This window comes from Salvelinus sp. IW2-2015, linkage group LG34 (genome assembly GCF_002910315.2).
Source record: "Salvelinus sp. IW2-2015 linkage group LG34, ASM291031v2, whole genome shotgun sequence".
In the NCBI taxonomy this organism is placed as follows: Eukaryota; Metazoa; Chordata; class Actinopteri; order Salmoniformes; family Salmonidae; genus Salvelinus; species Salvelinus sp. IW2-2015.
The window spans coordinates 4209317-4229482 of record NC_036873.1 but is presented as its reverse complement, the minus strand read 5'-3'; the positions used below and the strand labels follow the sequence as shown (position 1 = coordinate 4229482).

Sequence of the window (20166 nt, the reverse complement as noted above, 5' to 3'; positions counted from 1 at the left end):
ACCTCTGTAGCGTCTTGTGCAGAGGCCTCAGCCGCACTACTGAGCGCCACATCACTGTCTGTCTCAGCAGCCTACTCTCTGTAAAGCAAAGTTATGAGAACTTAGTAACAATTTTTTCTCCTGCTGAGGTAGGCTTCTAGCTGGCTAAGTAATACTAGCCAGAGCCCTTCAAGGTTACTGCAATAGAAGACTCTGCCGCCAGCTAACCACCTGACTGACTGTCATTTTTACCAGCTAACCAGCTAACCACCTGACTGACTCCTTCTCCGAGAGTAGTTTTTTGTTTGTTGGGGGGGACCCTATGTAGACACGGCAGGAGGCACAGGACGGTTTTAAAATTGCCTTTTGTCCGGCATCTCGCAAACAAACTGTCAGCAGCATCTGTAGTTGCCTACTTGAGCCGACTGCGAGCTGGGGTAGTTCGTTTCACGTCTCAGGGCCTCGGCATGTGCCGCGAGAGCGTGGAGTTAACCTTTTGAAAGAGCGGTGAATGTGATGCTAAAAAGGCAAATCCAGGATGCAAATCCAGGGGAATGCAGGTGAACAAAGCACTATTCCACTCGTTCACAAAGAGGCAGGCGATTAGAACTCCGTCAGATAAAGAATAAGCGTTCTGAGCTTTGTTCAACACTGGGAGTAATATTTATGTTGACCCATAGGCTAATGGATTTTTGTGTACAAAATATTGTTGATTTATTTTATTATAAAAAAATAGAGGTCCAGACCTCTGTGTCATGGCCTTGCGGTCGGATACCAAGCAGTTGGCATACCAAACGGTGCTGCTGGCAGTCAAGATACTCTCAATGGTGCAGCGGTAGAACCAAATCTTTTCAGGAGGGGGAAGAGGCGTTGTCGTGTCTTCTTCACGACTGTTGGTGTGTGTGGACCATGTAAATTCCTTAATGATGTGATATTTCACTAACAGTATGTAAACATGTATTTACTTACTATAATAGGTTCAAGCCTGTGCCCACGAAACAGCCAATCTTTTAGAGCGAAGCGTTGTCAAGCGAAGGCGCCGGTTCCGGGCAAAACACTGTTTGCGCCAGCCAAAAAGAGAGCCCTGGACTTGTAACTAACGTAGTAAAACAGTACCGTATTTCAAAGAACAGCGCGCATACCCCTTTTCATTCAACCACACCCTTTGGGCTATGACGCACGCCAATAAGATCCTTTCTCTTCAGTGTAAACGGAAGTGAACAGTGACCAAGAACAATTTCCACTTTAGCKTTTTAATTTGTTATTTAGACGTTTATTAACACCATGGAACTCAACATATTACTAATTTAACTGCACGGCATCACATACTTACTTCACGTAGTGTTTAATTCTCGTTGGAGACAGGGCTTGGTTAATAGATGTTATCTAGGTAACGCTAGCTAACAATGGCTAACTGTATGGTTTTTCACACTCAAATAGCCTCCATCATGGAGGTGCTAGCGAATGCAGCCGTGGCAGAGATCTGTAAACTCGTAGACGACGACTATGCAGTGATTCGTTTGGAAATGTCTCAAAGCCAAAAAGAAAACAGGGTATTACGGAGGAAACTACAGCTACTGGAACTGAAGGTGGCACGGGAGCGCGCAGARCGCGTCCTCGCCAGTCGTCCCAGTGGTGTCAAGATCCTTGACCGATACAGAGGAACGGCAAGAGGTACATTTTGCAGAAGGCTGAGGGACCTGTGGCCCCGTTCCCCTCTGCGCGTGTGGCTTTAGATGCACATTATGGTTAACCAGAATTGGGTCTCGGGCAGTAGTTGGATAGTATGCAAGAATTCACCTGATTACTTAGATATCTTGCACAAAGGCACAATATAATATTCTAACCAGATTTTCTGAATGTTCTATATGATGCATGGAACATAATCAATTGACCTATACATAGTATGTCAAGAAGTTATGAGAAGTGTTACCTTACATCCTTGCCAATTCTAGACAGTGTCCACAGTGTCCACAGTGTACAATATAGCATTGAGCATTGACAGTAACTAACTTAACCACCCCTTTTCCTCCAATCACTCTCTCAGGTGAAGGACATCTCACTGGAGGCCACAGGAGCTTTGTGAAGCCAGCAGGACACAATACATGGAGAGATGACCAACCAATCACTGTTGATGAGGGTAGTGGAACCTCAACCCAGCATGTTATTGTGATAGAGGTTAGTGTAATAGTGTTGCATTAACAATAAGTTACTTTGTAGTTCAAATGTGGCCAGTTTTTCCCCCAATAAATTATTATGCCTTAAATCTACCCGCATTTGGCAGGTGGGGGGGGGTGTTAATTTTAGGCCCTACATGTAACTATAAGTTCCTTGAATTTTACTTTCACGGGTGCCTTTTCATTATCTGGATAAACACTTGTGGTTTCTAGCTAACGTTACACCAATCAAAGCAGTGTTGTGTGAAGTGAAGAAAAACTTGAATGGCCAAAACCATTGATTTTGGGGCGACGGGTTTGCATAATGCTATCATATCACGCAATTATACAGTTTATAAAATGTTCAGATATGTGTATATTTAATACAGACACAAGGCTGTTTGGCTCATCTCAGTYGCARATGGGAATAACTTTACTGCTGTTTCTGATTAATGAACAATGCCATGTTGGTGGGTGGTAACATTCAAATAAAACCCAGCCCTGAAATGAAAAGTAGTTTGAAAAGCATTTGTATGTCATATCATAGGAAAACACACCGCATTCACACAGATTTGCACAAAGTGGACAGTTTGGATTTCTCACTTCAAACCCAAATATATCATACTTTGATTAAACAATGACTTATTGACTTAAATCATTGTGCAACATCATGGGTAAGCTATGGCCATCATCTTTCAGCTCAAAAAAGTTTATTTCTACTGGTGTGGGCATTTAMAYTTCCAATTACTACCACAAAGATGGCCGCCGGTCAATTCACAGTTGAATGTCAACTTAAGTAAGAATGTAYATTCTGTTATCTATAGTTYTATGATTTCAATAAATKTCCTATGGAGGATTCACAGTATAATATAAAACGGCTGATATTCCCATTCAAGTCAACATTCTCTGATGTATGGACCACCAACCATCTTTTTTGGTACCAATTGAAAGTTGAAATTGTATTCCCATTTTAGTACATTTATCAGTCAAAACATGACGCCCACCACCCTGTTTTCAAGAGCATGCTGTGCCTCAACTGATGACTGGCACAACACAAACACCTCAGATGATGTAAAATAGTATAAGCTACAACATATGCAAGAAAAGTGGACTTTTTTTCCCGCTAATTGACGTTAAAAAAAGAGTACCTTTTTATTTTTCAAGAAATCAAAAATAGACAACCCTGTYTGTAAGCTTTTTAAATGATATCAAACTCACCCGTTTATCTGCAGTGGTATGGTGGGTGAAGCAAAATGGGTCAACTTTGGGCACCTCTATCTCCTGAATGTTCTGGCACTCAGGTCCAAAAASTCACTTAATGACCACTTCTACCATGGACAGTTTCATTCAAATCTAAAGGAGTGCGGTCAAAAAGTGATTGAAATTAAATGACCCTATTTCATTGTTGTTGTTTGACCAATCACATCACATATTTTCACATCAGATCTTTTTCAGCGCTGATCTGATTGGTCAAAAGACCAATTTGTGAAAAAAATATCAGAATTGGGCTGCTGTCTAAATGCAGCCTTCTTGTGTCAGTATGCAGATGCAGAGGCTGCAGGTCCTGGGGTTAAGCAGGAGAGGTCTGAAGGAGAGGAGAACCCACGACACAACAGAGACATCCAGACTGGAGCAGCGRCTGGAGTGGCGCCCCCTGTGGCTACGGAGGACTCTTCCACCACCCCAGCRMAGCCCAGGACGCGRCGCAGCATCACGGAGGTCAGTGGAACGCTGAACGCCGTCCTCAAGTCAGAGACCGACAMAGAGACTTTAAYYGTAACACAAAGGCTTTTGCACACAGGATCTGACCACAGGTCAGACCCAGAGAGACTGGGGCCGGGGCCACTGGGCTGTCCTCCTGCTCCCGGCTCAGAGTATTTACTTTACGGTAACCCAAGCCCGARGACGGTTCATTCTCATCAGGACTCAGGTGACGTGTTAGAGACTGGCAATGATCCGTCTTGTTCTTACACTACAGAGCTGGACACTGGCAACATTCCCTTGGGTTTAGAGACACAGACTGTTCTCTCTAGAGGGGATTGGAACCGGTACAGTAGTAGTGTATATTCTGAAGAGTGTGTAGAGGGTCTGGTCGTAGATAAAGTGACTGTGAAAGTGGAGGGTGATGTCCCTCCCACATGGAATGCAGATAGTCACCTAGGAGACGGACACTCACAGGGCAGAGATTTCTTAGAAAACAGRGAAAGCTTGGRGACAAATCCAAATGTCGTGACCCACTCCCCTTTACACGCATTCAGCGGTCGCGACCCAGTGTCCACGTCGATGCGGCCTTCCGATTYGCACAGCCKTGTMCTTTTYGATCAGGTATTGAACTCAAACGACAKGGCTASAGYCCMGGCTCAGGGAGGGGGAGACACATCAGGCAATAGTAAAGACAAACGGTTGCTGTACAAGTTCTGTAACAAAGGCTTCAGCTGCACCCAGAAGGTAGAGATCCACCAGAGGGTCCACACAGGGGAGAAACCATTCATCTGTACCGAGTGTCRCATGCGCTTCGCCCAAGCTGGCACCCTGAAGMGGCACCAGAGGGTCCACACAGGAGAGAAACCCTTCAAATGTACCCAGTGTCACATGCGCTTCGCCCAGGCTGGTGACCTGAAGAGGCACCAGAGGGTCCACACGGGGGAGAAACCCTTCAGGTGCCCCCAGTGTGAGAAGAGGTTCTCCCGCCAGGACCAACTGAAGATGCACCTGAAGATCCACATGGAAGAAAGGCCGTTTGCGTAGCTACCTCAGGGTGCACCAGCAGAATAACCATTCCACTCTATAACAGACCAAGAWCGTAACCATTTCTACTTGATACTGTAGCTTCTGACGTTTAGATCAAAACCTGCATTAAAGACAAAGGTGAATTTTCATTGTTGCCATCAGAAAAGATCCACAGATGCATTTGGAATAACAAGAGTAACAGATTTCAGTGTTGAATATTCCTGGGTAGAATATTGCATCCAGTCATTGTATGATATATAAGGCATATATAAGCCTAAAAAGTCTGTTACATATTGTGTTTTATTATGTTTTATTGTTTTATTACTTCCATTCAACTACTTAAATTGTTTCCCAAGACACTTTTTATTTGTTATTTTTTAATATATTTTTTTACCCCCTTTTTTTAAAACCAATTTCGTCATATCCAATTGGTAGTCACAGTTTTGTCTCATCGCTGCAACTCCCGCACGGACTCGGGTGAGGCGAAGGTCGAGAGCCGTGCATCTTACGAAACACAACCCCGCCAAGCCGCACCAATGTGTCGGAGGAAACACCGTACACCTGGCGACCGTGTCAGCGTGCACAGCGCCTGGCCCGCCACAGGAGTCACCAGAGCGTGATGGGACAAGGACTTCCTGGACGGCGATACCCCCCCCTAACCTGGACGACGCTGGGCCAATTGCCTGCATCGCCTCATGGGTCTCCCGGTCGTGGCCGGCTGCGACACAGCCCGGTATCGAACCAGGATTTGTAGTAACGCAGCTAGCACTCGCATGCAGAGACTTACACTGCTGCGCGCCACTCGGAGCCCCCAAGACAACTCCTAATGAGAAAATGTATGTGTATTTATGTTGAACATGTATGTGTGGTTTTCATATGGTGTATTTAACACTTGTTATGTGTACCCTTTAGAACTCATACCTATATACAGGTTGAAAGTGGCGAGATTTGGGCACTTGATAAGCACCTAAATTGTAATGCAGTGCTGTACAGTAATATGCTATAAATGACGTCAGTGCTCAGCTCAGTTTGGGTTTTGACTGACAGCTGTTCTGAACTTAAGAGGACTCATGTATTTAGAAAGATCATGTTAAGGATTATAATAAATACCGACTTTGATGTCATACAAGCAAATACTCATGAGTCCAATTGTGCATTTCACATTTCCATAATAAAACTCATTCATATACCAGTCGTGCCAAAAGTTTTGACACATGACAAATATAAATGTTCACAAAGTCTCGCGGTCTCAGTTGTTGTATGGATCAATTGCATATTAACTCCAGTAATGTTATGAAGATGTATCAGTATGAAATTGCAATTAATGTCTAAGTCTCTCTTTGCCATGCAATGACATTGAATCCCCCAAAACATTTCCACTGCATTTCAGCCCTGCCAACCAAAGACCAGCTGACATCATGTCAGTGATTCTCTCGTTAACACAGGTGTGAGTGTTGCGAGGAAAGGCTGGAGATCACTCTTCATGCTGATTGAGTTTGAATAACAGACTGGAAGCCTCAAAGGAGGTGGTGCTTTGGAAATCATTGTCTTCCTCTGTCAACCATGGTATCTGCAAGGATACACGTCCGTCATCATTGCTTTGCAAAAAAAGGGCTTCATAGCAAGGATATTGATGCCAGTAAAGATTGCACCTAAATCAACCATTTATCAGATCATCAAGAACTTTCAAGGAGAGCGGTTCAATTGATTGTGAAGAAGCTTCAGGTGCCAAAAAAAGTCCAGCAGCGCCAGGACCGTCTCCTAAATTGATTCAGCTGTGGGATCGGGGCACCACAGTACAGAGCTTGATCAGGAAATGGCAGCAGGCAGGTGTGAGTGAATCTGCACGCACAGTGAGGTGAAGACTTTTGGAGGATGGCCTGTGTCAAGAAGGGCAGCAAAGAAGCCACTCTCTCCAGGAAAAAAATCAGGGACAGACTGATATTCTGCAAAAGGTACAGGGATTGGACTTGCTGAGACTGGGGAAAAGTCATTTTCTCTGATAATCCCCTTTACGATTGTTTGGGCATCTATAAAAAAGCTTGTCCGAGAAAGAACAGAGGTACCATCAGTCTCCTGTGTCATGCCAACCAGTAAAGCATCTGAGACATTCATGTGTGGTTGCTTCTCAGCCAGGGAGTGGGCTCACTCACAATTTCCTAAGAACACAGCCATGAATAAAAGAATGGTACCAACACATCCTCCGAGAGCAACTTCTCCCAACCACTCCAGGAACAGTTGTGACGAACAATGCCTTTTCCAGCAGATGGAGCACCTTGCCATAAAGGCAAAAGTGATAACAATGCCTCGGAGAACAAAACATCGATATTTTGGTCCATGGCCAGAAACTCCCCAGACCTTAATCCATTGAGAACTTGTGGTCAATCCTTCAGAGGCGGGGTGACAAACAAACCACAAATTCTGACAAACTCCAAGCATTATTATGCAAGAATAGGCTGCCACCAATCAGGATGTGGCCCAGAAGTTAATTGACAGCATGCCAGGGCAGATTGCAGAGGTCTTGAAAAGAATGGTCAACACTGCAAATATTGACTCTTTGCATCAACTTCATGTAATTGTCATAAAAGCCTTTGACACTTATGAAATGCTTGTAATAATACTTCAGAATTCCATAGTAAACATCTGACAAAAATATCTAAAGACACTGAAGCGGAAACTTTTGAAATTAATATTTGTCATTCTCAAAACTTTTGCCATGACTGTACACTGAGTGTACAAACATTAGAAACTCTTCCATGACGGACTGACCAGGTGAAACTATGATCCCTTATTGATGTCACTTGTTAAATCCCACTTCAATCAGTGTAGATGAAGGGGAGAGACATTTTAAAGAAGGATTTTTAAGCCTTGAGACATGGATTGTGTAATTCAGAGAAAAAATGGTGAAATAGCAAGACAAAAATTTAAGTGCCTTGATTGGTGTATGGTATGCGTCAGGTGCACCAGTTTGAGTGTGTCAAGAACTGCAACGCTGCTGGGTTTTTCACTCTCAACAGTTTTCCTTGTGTATCAATGGTCCACCACCCAAAGGAGATCCAGCCAACATTGACACAAGCTGTAGGAAGCATTGGAATATATATGGGCAGCATCCCTGTGGAATGCTTTCAACCACTTGTAGAAGTCCATGCCTCCTGACGAATAAGGCTGTCTGAGGCAAAAGGGGGGTGCAACTCAAAGTAGGAAGTGTTCCTAAGGTTTTGTTACATCAGTGTACAGCGTCAACGTTTCTGATCACTATGTTTGATGTCAGTTACAAGCATGACAGGCGTCATAACCTGTTCTGAACAGAATAGAGCTATTAGCCACAGAACACGCACCTGAATCACTCATGACTTCTATGCGCACCAAAATTACCATCTGAATTGTCTTGTGAAGCCTAACTGTAATATCGTTATTTATAACTTTATAACTCATGTTGGCTATAGACTGTCTCACCTGACCCAGATTGCCATTTTAAAATGGTCCGGTTTTGATTTGCGATGACAGCATTTGTGTGATGGCGAGGCTGCAGGGTGTGTTCCAAAACAAACGACTACAAGTGCGCTTGCTGCAGTTCCTCAACGGCACAGCTGAGAGCAACAAAAAAGCACCTTGTAGTTGAAGACTCTTCTTTGAGTCATAAAAGTGCATTGAAATTATGTGGAACTGTGCACGGTTTGGAGAGTGTGTTGCACTTGGAGTCACCAGTTAGTCCTCACTCAAACCTTGTAATTTTTTTCTTATGTTTTCACTACCCCACATTTTCCAGGAATATTCTTGTCATCTTACTGAATGTATCAAGAGTATTTTCTGATTTTGTTATTAACAAATACGGTGAAAAGTATAGTAAATGTAAAATGCACATCATATTAACAGTGTAATATTGCGATTCAGTATTGTGTCAGGTGAACTGTTGTGTCCTCTACTTTGGACGCAACAGTTATCATGATCTCAAAACTGTTCCGTTTCAATTGCTACCATGCTTATGCATTTCATATTTCTTCTGTAAGAAACATTTCAATTTAGCCCTATCCTTATACAGTGCCTTCAGAAAGTATTCATACCCCATGACTTATTCCACATTTTGTGTTACAGCCTGAATTCAAAATGGATTAAATATGATTTTTTCCCCTCACCCATCTACACACAATACTCCATAATGACAAAGTGAAAACATGTTTTCTGAAATGTTAGCAAATGTATTCAAAATTAAATACAGACATATCTAATTTACATAAGTATTCACACCCCTGAGCCAATACTTTGTAGAAGCAAGCACMTTTCGCAGCTATTACAGCTTTGAGTGTTTATGGGTAAGTTTCTAAGAGTTTTCCACACCTGGACTGTGCAACATTTGCCCTTGTATTATTTTCAAAATTTTTGAAGCTCTGTCAAATTGGTTGTTGATCATTGCTAGACAAGCATTTTCAGGTCTTGTCATAGATTTTAAAGTAGATTTGAGTCAACTGTAACTCAGGAACATTCACTGTCTTTTTGGTAAGGAACTCCAGTGTATATTTGCCAATATGCTTTAGGTTGTTGTCCTGTTGAAAGGTGAATTAATCTCCCAGTATCTGGTGGAAAGCAGGCACCTGCCTGTGCTTAGCTTAGTTTATTTTGTRTCCTGAAAAACTCCCCAGTCCTTAGTGATGACAAGGATACCCATAACATGATGCAGCCACCACTATGCTTGAAAATATAGAGAGTGGTACTCAGTAATGTGTTGAATTGGATTTGCCCCAAACATAACACTGTATTCAGGACAAAAAGCAAATTGCTTTGACACATTTTTTGCAGTATTACTTTAGTGCCTTGTTGCAAACAGGATGCATGTTTAGGAAAAATGTTTTATTCTTTACAGGCTTCCTTCTTTTCACTCTGTCAATTAGGTTAGTACTGTGGAGTAACTACAATGTTGTTCATCCATCCTCAGTATTCTCCTATCACAAGGACGCCTGTATCTTTGTAGTGACTTGGTGTATTTATACACCATCCAAAGTGTAATTTCATAAATTCACCATGTTCAAAAGGATATTCAATGTCTTTTTTTTCTTTCTTTTTTTTACCCATCTACCAATAGGTCCCCTTCTTTGCGAGGCATTGGAAAACCTGTAGGGTACTGAGATGAGGTAGTCATTCAAATCATGTTGCACACTATTATTACACACAGAGTCCGTGCAACTTATGTGACTTGTTCAGCAGTTAAAAAAAAAACTTATTACAGCTGACTTATTTTTTTACCCACAACATATTTATTTCCACCATGATGAGTTTAATAACAAGGAAGTCATTCTGTAACTACAGTACAGGACTCATGTAGTGGGGATGGGTAAACAAACACTCCATGTTGAAAGTGTGTTTATTATCTGTGCATCTGTACGTACGTGATGGAGTGTATGTCGGTGTAATCTGTATCACCTGTCTCTTCCAGGAGGAGGAGGGTCCAGAGGTGCAGCTAATAGAGGAGGGGTGTGAGGAGGGTCTGGGGAACCCTGAGGAGACCATGGTCATGGAGGACAACCAGACTACACCTCCTGAACCCACAGAGGAACCAGCTGAGCAGCACAGGACCACACACAGTCTCACTGAGGTGAGTCCACTGTGAACTACTGTCTGAATGATATTAGGTCAGGGCTCGTATCCACAAAGTCTCTCAGAGGAGGAGAGGTGTGGAACCATGCCTTTGAATCATCAAAGTATTAAAGAGTGTCAACTAATCAAATCAACTAGCATGTTTGTATAGTACTCATAGCAATCCCTCATTGCCCAATCAGAAGATGCTCCATAGCAGGGTGCTCATATCAGATGTCTTGATCCAACATCCTCTCACTCTGTATCTCTTACAGTCAGTAGACAAGGAGGACGGGAAGCCTGATCTGCTGCTGGTCAAAGAGGAGACAATAGAAGACGAACCAGAGAGCATTGATCTGCTGAGTGGACTAAAGATGGGGGAGCAAGGTAAGGAAGAAATACATATAACTTACCTACAGTAATAGATCTTCAATGGGAATAGTGATACTCCTGGCTATTGTTTTTTTCCGTAATTTTCTTCATTCAACATTTTTTATCAATACTGCTTATGTTTACATACAAAAACACACATTATAATGTATGAACTTGACCAGGTAATTGATAAAAAAAACTCCATATGTAGAGTTCTTTGCCATGTTTGTAAAGTCTATTTTCTAACCTCTTCCTGCAGGTGGTTGGCTGGAAGATAACAGAGGAGACTGGGAAGCCATCTTGGATTCCCAGACTGGTGCAGCCAAGGACCCAGGAGACAACATCACTGACCAGGCCAGGACCAGAGGTGACATAGTGGAGGTCAGTGGATGGGACAGCGTCCTCAACTCTGGAGTGAGGAACAACACCTTTAACCACAACCAGAAACAGACAGTCGAACACAAAACAACAACCAAACTGACAACACACTGGGTGAGGTGTAGATTTGAGGTGTGTCCSTATGCGGCAGGAGAGAACAGACACAGACTCAGCTAGCGATGCTCCGTCCTGCTCCTATAGTTGTGATTCAGAGAGACTGATGGSGCCYCAGGTTAACCCCCTAACAGGTGCTGCCTTCAGCCTGCCTTCTATAGGATCTATCAACTGGAACATGGACCCTGTGACAACACAGACACTCCCTGGCCTTCRTCCTCCYCACACTCTCCTAATGTTAAACCAGACCTCAGACAATGMCAGTGCCTCAACACTAAATGGCTACACAAGCCCATTGACAACTGACAGTAGTACAGATGGAATCATGGTACCCGTGTTCGTTCTATGGGAAAGCCTTTAGTTTCCCCAAACAGGTGGAGATTCACCAGAAGATACACACGTTCGGCTACCAAGTGTGACAGGTCAATTTCTCCAAATCCTTTAACCAGGAGAGGCACCAAAGGGTCCACACAGGGGATAAATCCTACAACTGCCCCCAGTGTGAGATGAGGTTCTCCCACAACACCAGCTGAAGATGCACCTAAAGGGCCACACAGGAGAGCGGCTGTTTGCTTGTACTCACTGTGGGAAGAGGTTTTCAGAGAGGAGCTAGCTCAAGATACACCATATGCACACGGCCCATGTCTAGTAATGTAGTACTAGTTAGCTTGTTTGTAGAAAATTCTGTTGGTTTTTGGTGTTGTAGGGAACTGGATCAGATGAACTGAGGAAAGAATGAGTATGATGAGGCAGAGTAGATGATAWGGTGATGGTTGGTGTGATGGTGTCTGTAAAAATGCTTCACTGATGAAGAGTGACAACTATGTCCCTTTAGGTTGATACTGGTGTTTTATAATGAAATAATGATAGTACCTTAATTCATGTTTTCTTGACATGAAGGAGTAAATATCAAAAACATTTTTATTTGTCACATCCCCCGAATACAACAGCCTTACCGTGAAATGCTTACTTAACCAACAATGCAGTTCAAGAAATAGAGTTAAGAAAATATTTGCTCAAAAACTAAAGTCAAAAATAAAATAAAAAGTAACACAATAAGATTACATAACAATAACTAAGCTATATACAGGGGGTACYGGTACCGAGTCAATGTGCGGGAGTACAGGTTGGTCGAGGTAATTTGTACATGTAGGTAGGGTGTGTWATGTAAGGTTTAACCTTTTCCAAAGTATTCAAAAATGTATTTCATGAAAGTGAGGGTACCAGATTTACAGAAAAGGTAAAGTGTTACCATAGTGAGAAAAGTTATTCTACTTGTCACATATATACTGTTTTGTGCAATAAAAGTACTGTATTTCACGTTATGTGAGTGTATGACCATTTGTATGACAAATACAAAATTGACTCTGTTGACTGACTTGGTTATTTTTGTATCATTGCAGGGACTGAGTTTCCCTTATCTCAGTCGAACCTAAACATACTTAATTCTTGAATCAACACATTTGTATTATTCTTTTTTATCATAAACTCCAATGGCTCCATATTGTTGGGTACTTGAATCACATTGTTAGAGATGGGCTTGACTGTGGTTAACATTTTATTATATCATGTCATGTTTCTATATGTACAGCAAAGAGTTTCTTATATAACTCTTTATGTTCTTCTGTACAATTTGTGTTTACAGTCTGCAGTCCATGAGGACCAGCTGATGTCTGGTGTTGCTGGCGGGAGAGACTGGACCTCTGCAGCGGCTGGTCACAAACCCTGGCCCCAGATCAGGAGCCGTTGCTCTTCCTTTCCGAGTCGGAACAGGGATCAAACCACAAAGGGCAGAGACTCCACCACAAAGAACACAACCAGTGGACAGGTGGACTGAACAACCTCAGCCCTGGTGGTCATCAGAGTGACAGAGGCTCCAGTCAGGGATCCAGTCTGCAGCCCAGACCCTTCTCTTCACAGTCTCAGTGCAGGGATGGAGCAGGTCCTGGGGCTGATAGAGATAAACCCTCCTGTTCCTATGATACAAACACCACAGTATCAATGAACAGAGCAGGGAACAATGTGACCAAGCACCAGACCGTTCACACCAAGGAGAGGCCCTTCAAGTGCAAAGTATTTTACAAGAGCTTCTCTTTCCTGAGTAACCTTACCAGACATAGGAGTGTCCACAATGGGGAGAAAGCAGTGTGGTTTGAGTTTTACACAGGGGATATCTGGGAACCATTCTTTAGCTGACATATAACTATCATGTGTCTTGGGGTAAGAGGGTAATTAACCACATACCCCTCATTACCCTTTGTTAACTTGTCATTTGAAACAGGTTTGTGTAAATACTTTTTTAGAGACAGTAAACCTAGGCTAGAACAAGGAGAGTTGAATATTTACCATACTGAGGTAATGTAGATGGAATAGTCATTCTAGGGACGTTCCATCTGATTTTAATCACTTTTGACCAAACCCTTTTATACATATTTGCCCATGATAGAAGTGGTCAGAAAGCGACYTTTTGGACCTGAATTCCAAAACATTTAGGAGATAAAGGTGCTAAAAGTTGACCCATTTTGCATACCCCACCATACTACGAGACATCTATGTCTTCATCACTGGGAAAGATAAACAGTTGAGTTTGATTAGAATTTAAAAGCTTACWAACAGGGTTGTCAAAMWAWWTTGTAWTTTTTTTTTTTWAAWKKYMWWMMAAMYTAWYWWYTTTATCCTTTAACATCAATTACCTAAAAATGCARACWGTTTTTTTCACCCAACYTTTTACCTAAATCCATAAAAAAAAAAAGATTTTACATTTAATTCAGGTTAATTGACAAATCAACCAAATGTAAATCAAAACTAGACGTTGAACTGACGTCTGTGYCCAGGCGGGGGATGTCTAATGGTGCAAAATTGATCAACTTTAAGCACCTCTATCTCCTAAATGTTTTGGCAATCAGGCCCAAAAAGTCACTTTCTTGACCACTTCTACAATGTGCAAATATGTATAGAAAGTTGGCGTCAAATCAAAAAGTTATTGAAATCAAATGGAACGACCACACCCTTTGAGCTATGATGCTTTTGTTACTTTTAGGTTAGACTACTGCAATGCTCTACTTTCCGGCTACCCGGATAAAGCACTAAATAAACTTCAGTTAGTGCTAAATACGGCTGCTAGAATCCTGACTAGAACCAAAAAATTTGATCATATTACTCCAGTGCTARGCTCCCTACACTGGCTTCCTGTTAAGGCAAGGGCTGATCAAGGTTTTACTGCTAACCTACAAAGCATTACATGGGCTTGCTCCTACCTATCTTTCCGATTTGGTCCTGCCGTACATACCTACACGTACGCTACGGTCACAAGACGCAGGCCTCCTAATTGTCCCTAGAATTTCTAAGCAAACAGCTGGAGCAGGCTTTCTCCTATAGAGCTCCATTTTTATGGAATGGTCTGCCTACCCATGTGAAAGACGCAGACTCGGTCTCAACCTTTAAGTCTTTACTGAAGACTGATCTCTTCAGTAGGTCATATGATTGAGTGTAGTCTGGCCCAGGAGTGTGAAGGTGAACAGAAAGGCTCTGGAGCAACGAACCGCCCTTGCTGTCTCTGCCTGGCCGGTTTCCCTCTCTCACTGGGATTCTCTGCCTCTAACCCTATTACAGGGGCTGAGTCACTGGCTTACTGGTGCCCTTCCATGCCGTGCCTAGGAGGGGTGCGTCACTTGAGTGGGTTGAGTCACTGAGTGATCTTCCTGTCTGGGTTAGTGCCCCCTTGGGTTGTGTCGTGCGGAGATCTTTGTGGGCTATACTCGGCCTTGTCTCAGGATGGTAAGTTGGTGGTGAAGATATCCCTCTAGTGGTGTGGGGCCTGTGCTTTGGCAAAGTGGGTGGGGTTTATCCTGCCTGTTTGGCCCTGTCCGGGGTATCATCGGATGGGGCCACAGTGTCTCCTGACCCCTTCTGTCTCAGCCTCCAGTATTTATGCTGCAGTTGTTTGTGTCGGGGGCTAGGGTCAGTCTGTTATATCTGGAGTACTTCTCCTGTCTTATCCGGTGTCCTGTGTGAATTTCAGTATACTCTCTCTAATTCTCTCTCTCGGAGGACCATGCCTCAGGACTACCTGGCATGATGACTCCTTGCTGTCCCCAGTCCACCTGGCCTGCTGCTGCTCCAGTTTCAACTGTTCTGCCTGCGGCTATGGAACCCTGACCTGTTCACCGGACGTGCTACCTGTCCCAGACCGCTGTTTTCAACTCTCTAGAGACGCAGGAGCGGTAGAGATACTCTTATGATCGGCTATGAAAAGCCAACTGACATTTACTCCTGAGGTGCTGACTTGTGCACCCTCGACAACTACTGTGATTATTTATTTGACCATGCTGGTATTTATGAACATTTGAACATCTTGGCCATGTTCTGTTATAATCTCCACCCGGCACAGCCAGAAGAGGACTTGCCACCCCTCATAGCCTGGTTCCCCTCTAGGTTTCTTCATAGGTTTTGGCCTTTCCAGGGAGTTTTTCCTAGCCACCGTGCTTCTACACCTGCATTGCTTGCTGTTTGGGGTTTTAGGCTGGGTTTCTGTACAGCACTTTGCAATATCAGCTGATGTAAGAAGGGCTATATAAATACATTTGATTTGATCCCAACCAATAAGATCCTTTCTCTTCAGTGTAAAGGGGCGCACCGTTGGGTGTGATGCAGACCCGGTGGAGAACGCAAGACTGAAGTGACCCTGTCGGTACTTTTGAGTTTTGATACAGAGTTATTACCTGATAAAGTAATGTTAGGATATGTAAGTTATCCGGTGAGAGCTTTTGTTCCAAACCCCCTACAGTGGGACAAAATAGTGTGTCGTTTTGGTGCGAAAAGCTGTGTGTCAATTGTGGGGGTGTCCATGTTGCTGGGGATCAGAAAAGTCCTGTGCGAGTGAGACAGGGTGAGGTTGCCAGGGTGAGAGCAGAGCAGAAAGTGCCATATGCTGAGGCCGTGAGGAAAGTAGAAGATGGAGGGCTATGGGTGAGGGARCCTAGAAGGATCAATGTGACTCGTAGGCCAGTACAGAGTGACTCGAATAGTTTGTGTTTAGTAAGGTTGGCTTCTTGGTGTTTATTGCTATGGTCATTAATTGTACCGCACGGACGGAATGGAAATCCCAGAAGATAGATTTTGTTAGTAGCAGCAGCAGGGAAGTTTTTGGGTGTCAGAGATTTTAGTGCAGAAGAACTACAGGGAATTTTGAGAGAAAGGGTTCCATCCTCCCAGGCCAATGCCCTGGGTTAGTATTTGTTAGGGCCAAAGTAGTGGGAAGGAGTGGTGGGTTTGTTGGGGATAGTGGTGTATATGAAGGGTTAGATGGAGGTGCAATAATTTTTTTCCTATTCCCCTTTTCTGTGAACAAAATGTGCGATTCACACCGACCTGTGAAGGGCAGCAATACGCAACAAAGCATCTAGTTAGGTGTCCTATGCTGGGGCAGTGAAGATGGGTCAAGGATCCTAAGAGGCTCCTGTTGAGTGGTATACTTTTTCCAGTACAGAGTGATAGGCCTACGAACGAAACGTGCTTCAATAAGGTTGGCTTTTTAGCGTTCATTGCCATGGTTATCAACTGTACCGCAGGAATGGAATGTAAATCACAGAAAATATGTGTTGTGGTGGCAGCTGCAGAGAAGTGCTTGGGATTAGGATACATTACTACGGAAGAGTTACATGGTGTGTTGAATGGTATTGTTCTGTCCTCCCACGCTGTTGGCATGGTGTATGATCAGATAGGGTCAACATAGTGGGATGGGGGGTGGGTTTTTAATGAATGCTGGGTTAGTTGGCAGGGTTTTTCCTTCTCCCATTTATACTCCAGTCCAGTTGATGGCGGTAATGCAACGTTAATATTGGATGCCAACCGGAATTAAACCTACTGAATACGTAGTCTCCCGGAAAACCAAACAAAAAAGTAGTAAACGGAAGTGAACAATAATTTCAAAGTTTGCGTTTTATTGTTGTATTTAGACGTTTATAACACCCTAGAAATCAACATATGACTCATTTAACGGCACAGCATCACATACTTACCCAMGGTAGTGTTTAATTCGCGTTGGAAACAGGACTTAAATTATAGGTTTTATATAAGTAACGCTAGCTAGCTGTTAACGTTAGCTAATAATGGCTAACTGTATGGTTTTTCACACTCAAATAGCCTCCATCATGGAGGTGCTAGCGAATGCAGCCGTGGCAGACATCTGTAAACTCGTAGACGACGACTATGCAGTGTTTCGTTTGGAAATAACTCAAAGCCAGAAAGAAAACGGGGCATTACGGAGGAAACTACAGCTACTGGAACTGAAGGAGGCACGGGAGCGCGCAGAGAGGACAATGACGCGAGGGCGCGTCGTCCCAGGGAGTACTACTACGAGTAGTGTCAATATCCTGGACCGATACAGAGGAATGGCAAGAGGTACATTTAGCAGAAAATATGTAGCTCAGCGCCTGTCACCACGTTCTCATCTGCACATGTGTTCAGATGTGTTAATTGGGTCATGGTCAGTTTTTTGGCTAGTATGCAATAATTCTGATTACTTGAATATCTTTCGCAAAGACACAATATCATATTCTAACCATATTCTTGATTAACTGCATTTCCTATTATTTACCCAATGTAAACAATGCGATGCATGGAACATAATACAGAGATCAATAAATAGTATATCAAGAAGTTATGAGAAGTGTTACCTTGCCAATTGTTGACGGTGTCCAAACTGTCAATAGTGTACAATATAGCGTTGAGCATTGACAGTTACATTTACATTTAAGTCATTTAGCAGACGCTCTTATCCAGAGCGACTTACAAATTGGTGCATTCACCTTATGATATCCAATTGCAAACAACCTCCTCTTTATCACTCTCTCGGGTGAAGGACATCGCACTGAAGGCCACAGGAGCTTTGTGAAGCCAGCAGGACACAATACATGGAGAGATGACCAACCAATCACTTTTGATGAGAGGAGTGGAACCTCAACCCAGCACGTTATCATGATAGAGGTTAGTGGAATAGTGTTGCATTACAAATTACAGTTACTTTGTAAATCAGATGTGGCCTGTTTATTTCAGAAAGGCTCCCCTCAGCTATTCACTTGCTTACATGTACATCCTTATTTATCTGCCAAAGGGGAGCTTGTGAGACTTCCTTACAACATATTTATCAAATTCTACTCATGTACTGGTAATAACCCCCTCTCTCTTTATCAGTCTGCAGAGGCTGATGGTCCTGAGGTCAAGCTGGAGAGGTCTGAAGGAGAGGTGGACCCACAGCATAGCAGAGACATCCAGACTGGARCKCCCCCTGTAGCCACGGATGACCCCACCACCGCCCCAGTGMAGCCCAGGACCAGRCGCAGCATCACGGAGGTCAGTGGAACGCCGAACGCCGTACTCAAGTCAGAGACCGAGACTTTAACGGGGCTGGGGCGACTGGGCTGTCCTCCTGCTCCCCGCTCAGAGTATTCACTTTACGGTAACCCGAGCCCGAGGACGGTTCTATCACATCAGGACACAGGTGACGCGTTACAGACTGGCAATGATCCGTCATGTTCATACGCTACAGAGACCGAGATGATACCTAGTGATATATCGGTGGACTTAGATACACATACTAATCCAATGAGAGGGGACTGGAACCGGTACAGTAGTAGYGTATACTCTGAAGGGTGCCTAAATAAGAAAGGGGAGGTTATAGTCTTAGATGACATGATTGTGAAAGTGGAGGACGACACTCCTCTGACATGGAATGCAATCGAAACTCACTTAGGACACTCGCAGGGCAACACCAGTGACTTCTTAGATTACAGGGAAAGCTTAGAGACAAATCCAAATGTCGCAACGCACTCCCCTTTACACGCATTCAGGGATCGCGACCCAGTGTCCACGTCAATGGGGCCTTCCGATTCACACGGCCGCGTTCTTTTTGATCAGGTAATGAACTCAAACGACAGGGCTAGAGCCCAGGCTCAGAGAGGGGGAGCAATATCAGGCAATACAAAAGAGAAACGGTTCCTCTGCAAGTTCTGTCACAAAGGCTTTAGCTGCCTCCAGAAGGTGGAGAGTCACCAGAGGGTCCACACAGGGGAGAAATCCTTCAGCTGTACCCAGTGTGAGAAGAGGTTCTCCCACCAGCACCACCTGAAGAGGCACCAGAGGGTCCACACAGGGGAGAAACCCTACAGCTGCCCCCAGTGTGAGAAGAGGTTCTCCCGCCAGGACCAGCTGAAGATGCACCTGAAGGTCCACACTGGAGAAAGGCCATTCGCCTGTACACACTGCGGGAAAAGGTTCTCAGAGAGGAGCTACCTCAGGACACACCAGCAAAAACACCATTCAACTCTATAACATAGAAAGTAAACATTCCACTCGATAGCTTCTGACGTTTAGATCAAACCCTGCATTAAAGACAAAGGTGAATTTTCATTGTTGCCATCAGAAAATATCCACAGATGCATTTGGAATAACAAGAGTAACAGATTTCAGTGTTGAATATTCCTGGGTAGAATATTGCATCCAGACATTGTGTGATATATAAGGCATATATAAGCATAAAAAGTCTGTTACATRTTGTGTTTCTACTGTGGAGGATATATAATGTTCATAAATGCCTATTTCATTACTTCCATTCAACTACTTAATTTTTTCCCCTAAACACTTGAGAAGATGAATGCAGTATCAAGTTCATGCATATTTTTTGATGTGATGTGATGTGTGGTTTTCATATGGTGTATTTAAAACTTGTTTATGTTTAATAAACATATAATGGGACTTTTCATTAAGACTTTTATTCACCCCCCTTGAATTTCCTCAMATTTTGTAATAAAGTATAATTAAAATGGATTGAATTGTCATTTTTAGTCAATGATCTACACAACATACT

General features: G+C 43.4%; 3 protein-coding genes across 6 annotated transcripts in view; 2 read left to right on the top strand and 1 right to left on the bottom strand.

Annotated features, from left to right (window-relative positions):
- Positions 1-20166, bottom strand: part of LOC112067942 (uncharacterized) — a 539689-nt gene that overhangs the window by 74340 nt on the left and 445183 nt on the right. The window lies entirely within an intron of this gene.
- Positions 1-20166, top strand: part of LOC111958455 (uncharacterized) — a 320242-nt gene that overhangs the window by 14823 nt on the left and 285253 nt on the right. The window contains exons 3-6 of one of the 2 annotated variants that reach the window (XM_070437215.1): positions 10300-10455; positions 10712-10823; positions 11068-11189; positions 12946-13942. The exons of the other annotated variant lie outside the window; for it this stretch is intronic. Coding sequence (XP_070293316.1) covers positions 10369-10455; positions 10712-10823; positions 11068-11189; positions 12946-13137 — 513 coding nt within the window. The 5' untranslated portion in view covers positions 10300-10368 and the 3' untranslated portion in view covers positions 13138-13942. Of the gene's footprint in view, positions 1-10299; positions 10456-10711; positions 10824-11067; positions 11190-12945; positions 13943-20166 lie in introns of those variants that run through there. 2 annotated transcript variants of the gene reach the window in all.
- LOC112067925 (zinc finger protein 721-like) lies at positions 1180-20126 on the top strand. Its single transcript, XM_070437141.1, has 11 exons — positions 1180-1653; positions 2027-2157; positions 3675-4879; positions 9946-9976; positions 10297-10371; positions 10712-10823; positions 11068-11300; positions 12946-13128; positions 17405-17702; positions 18163-18287; positions 18495-20126. The coding sequence occupies exons 1-11, from the start codon at positions 1386-1388 to the stop codon at positions 19629-19631; spliced, it is 3798 nt and encodes a 1265-aa protein (XP_070293242.1). The 5' UTR covers positions 1180-1385; the 3' UTR covers positions 19632-20126.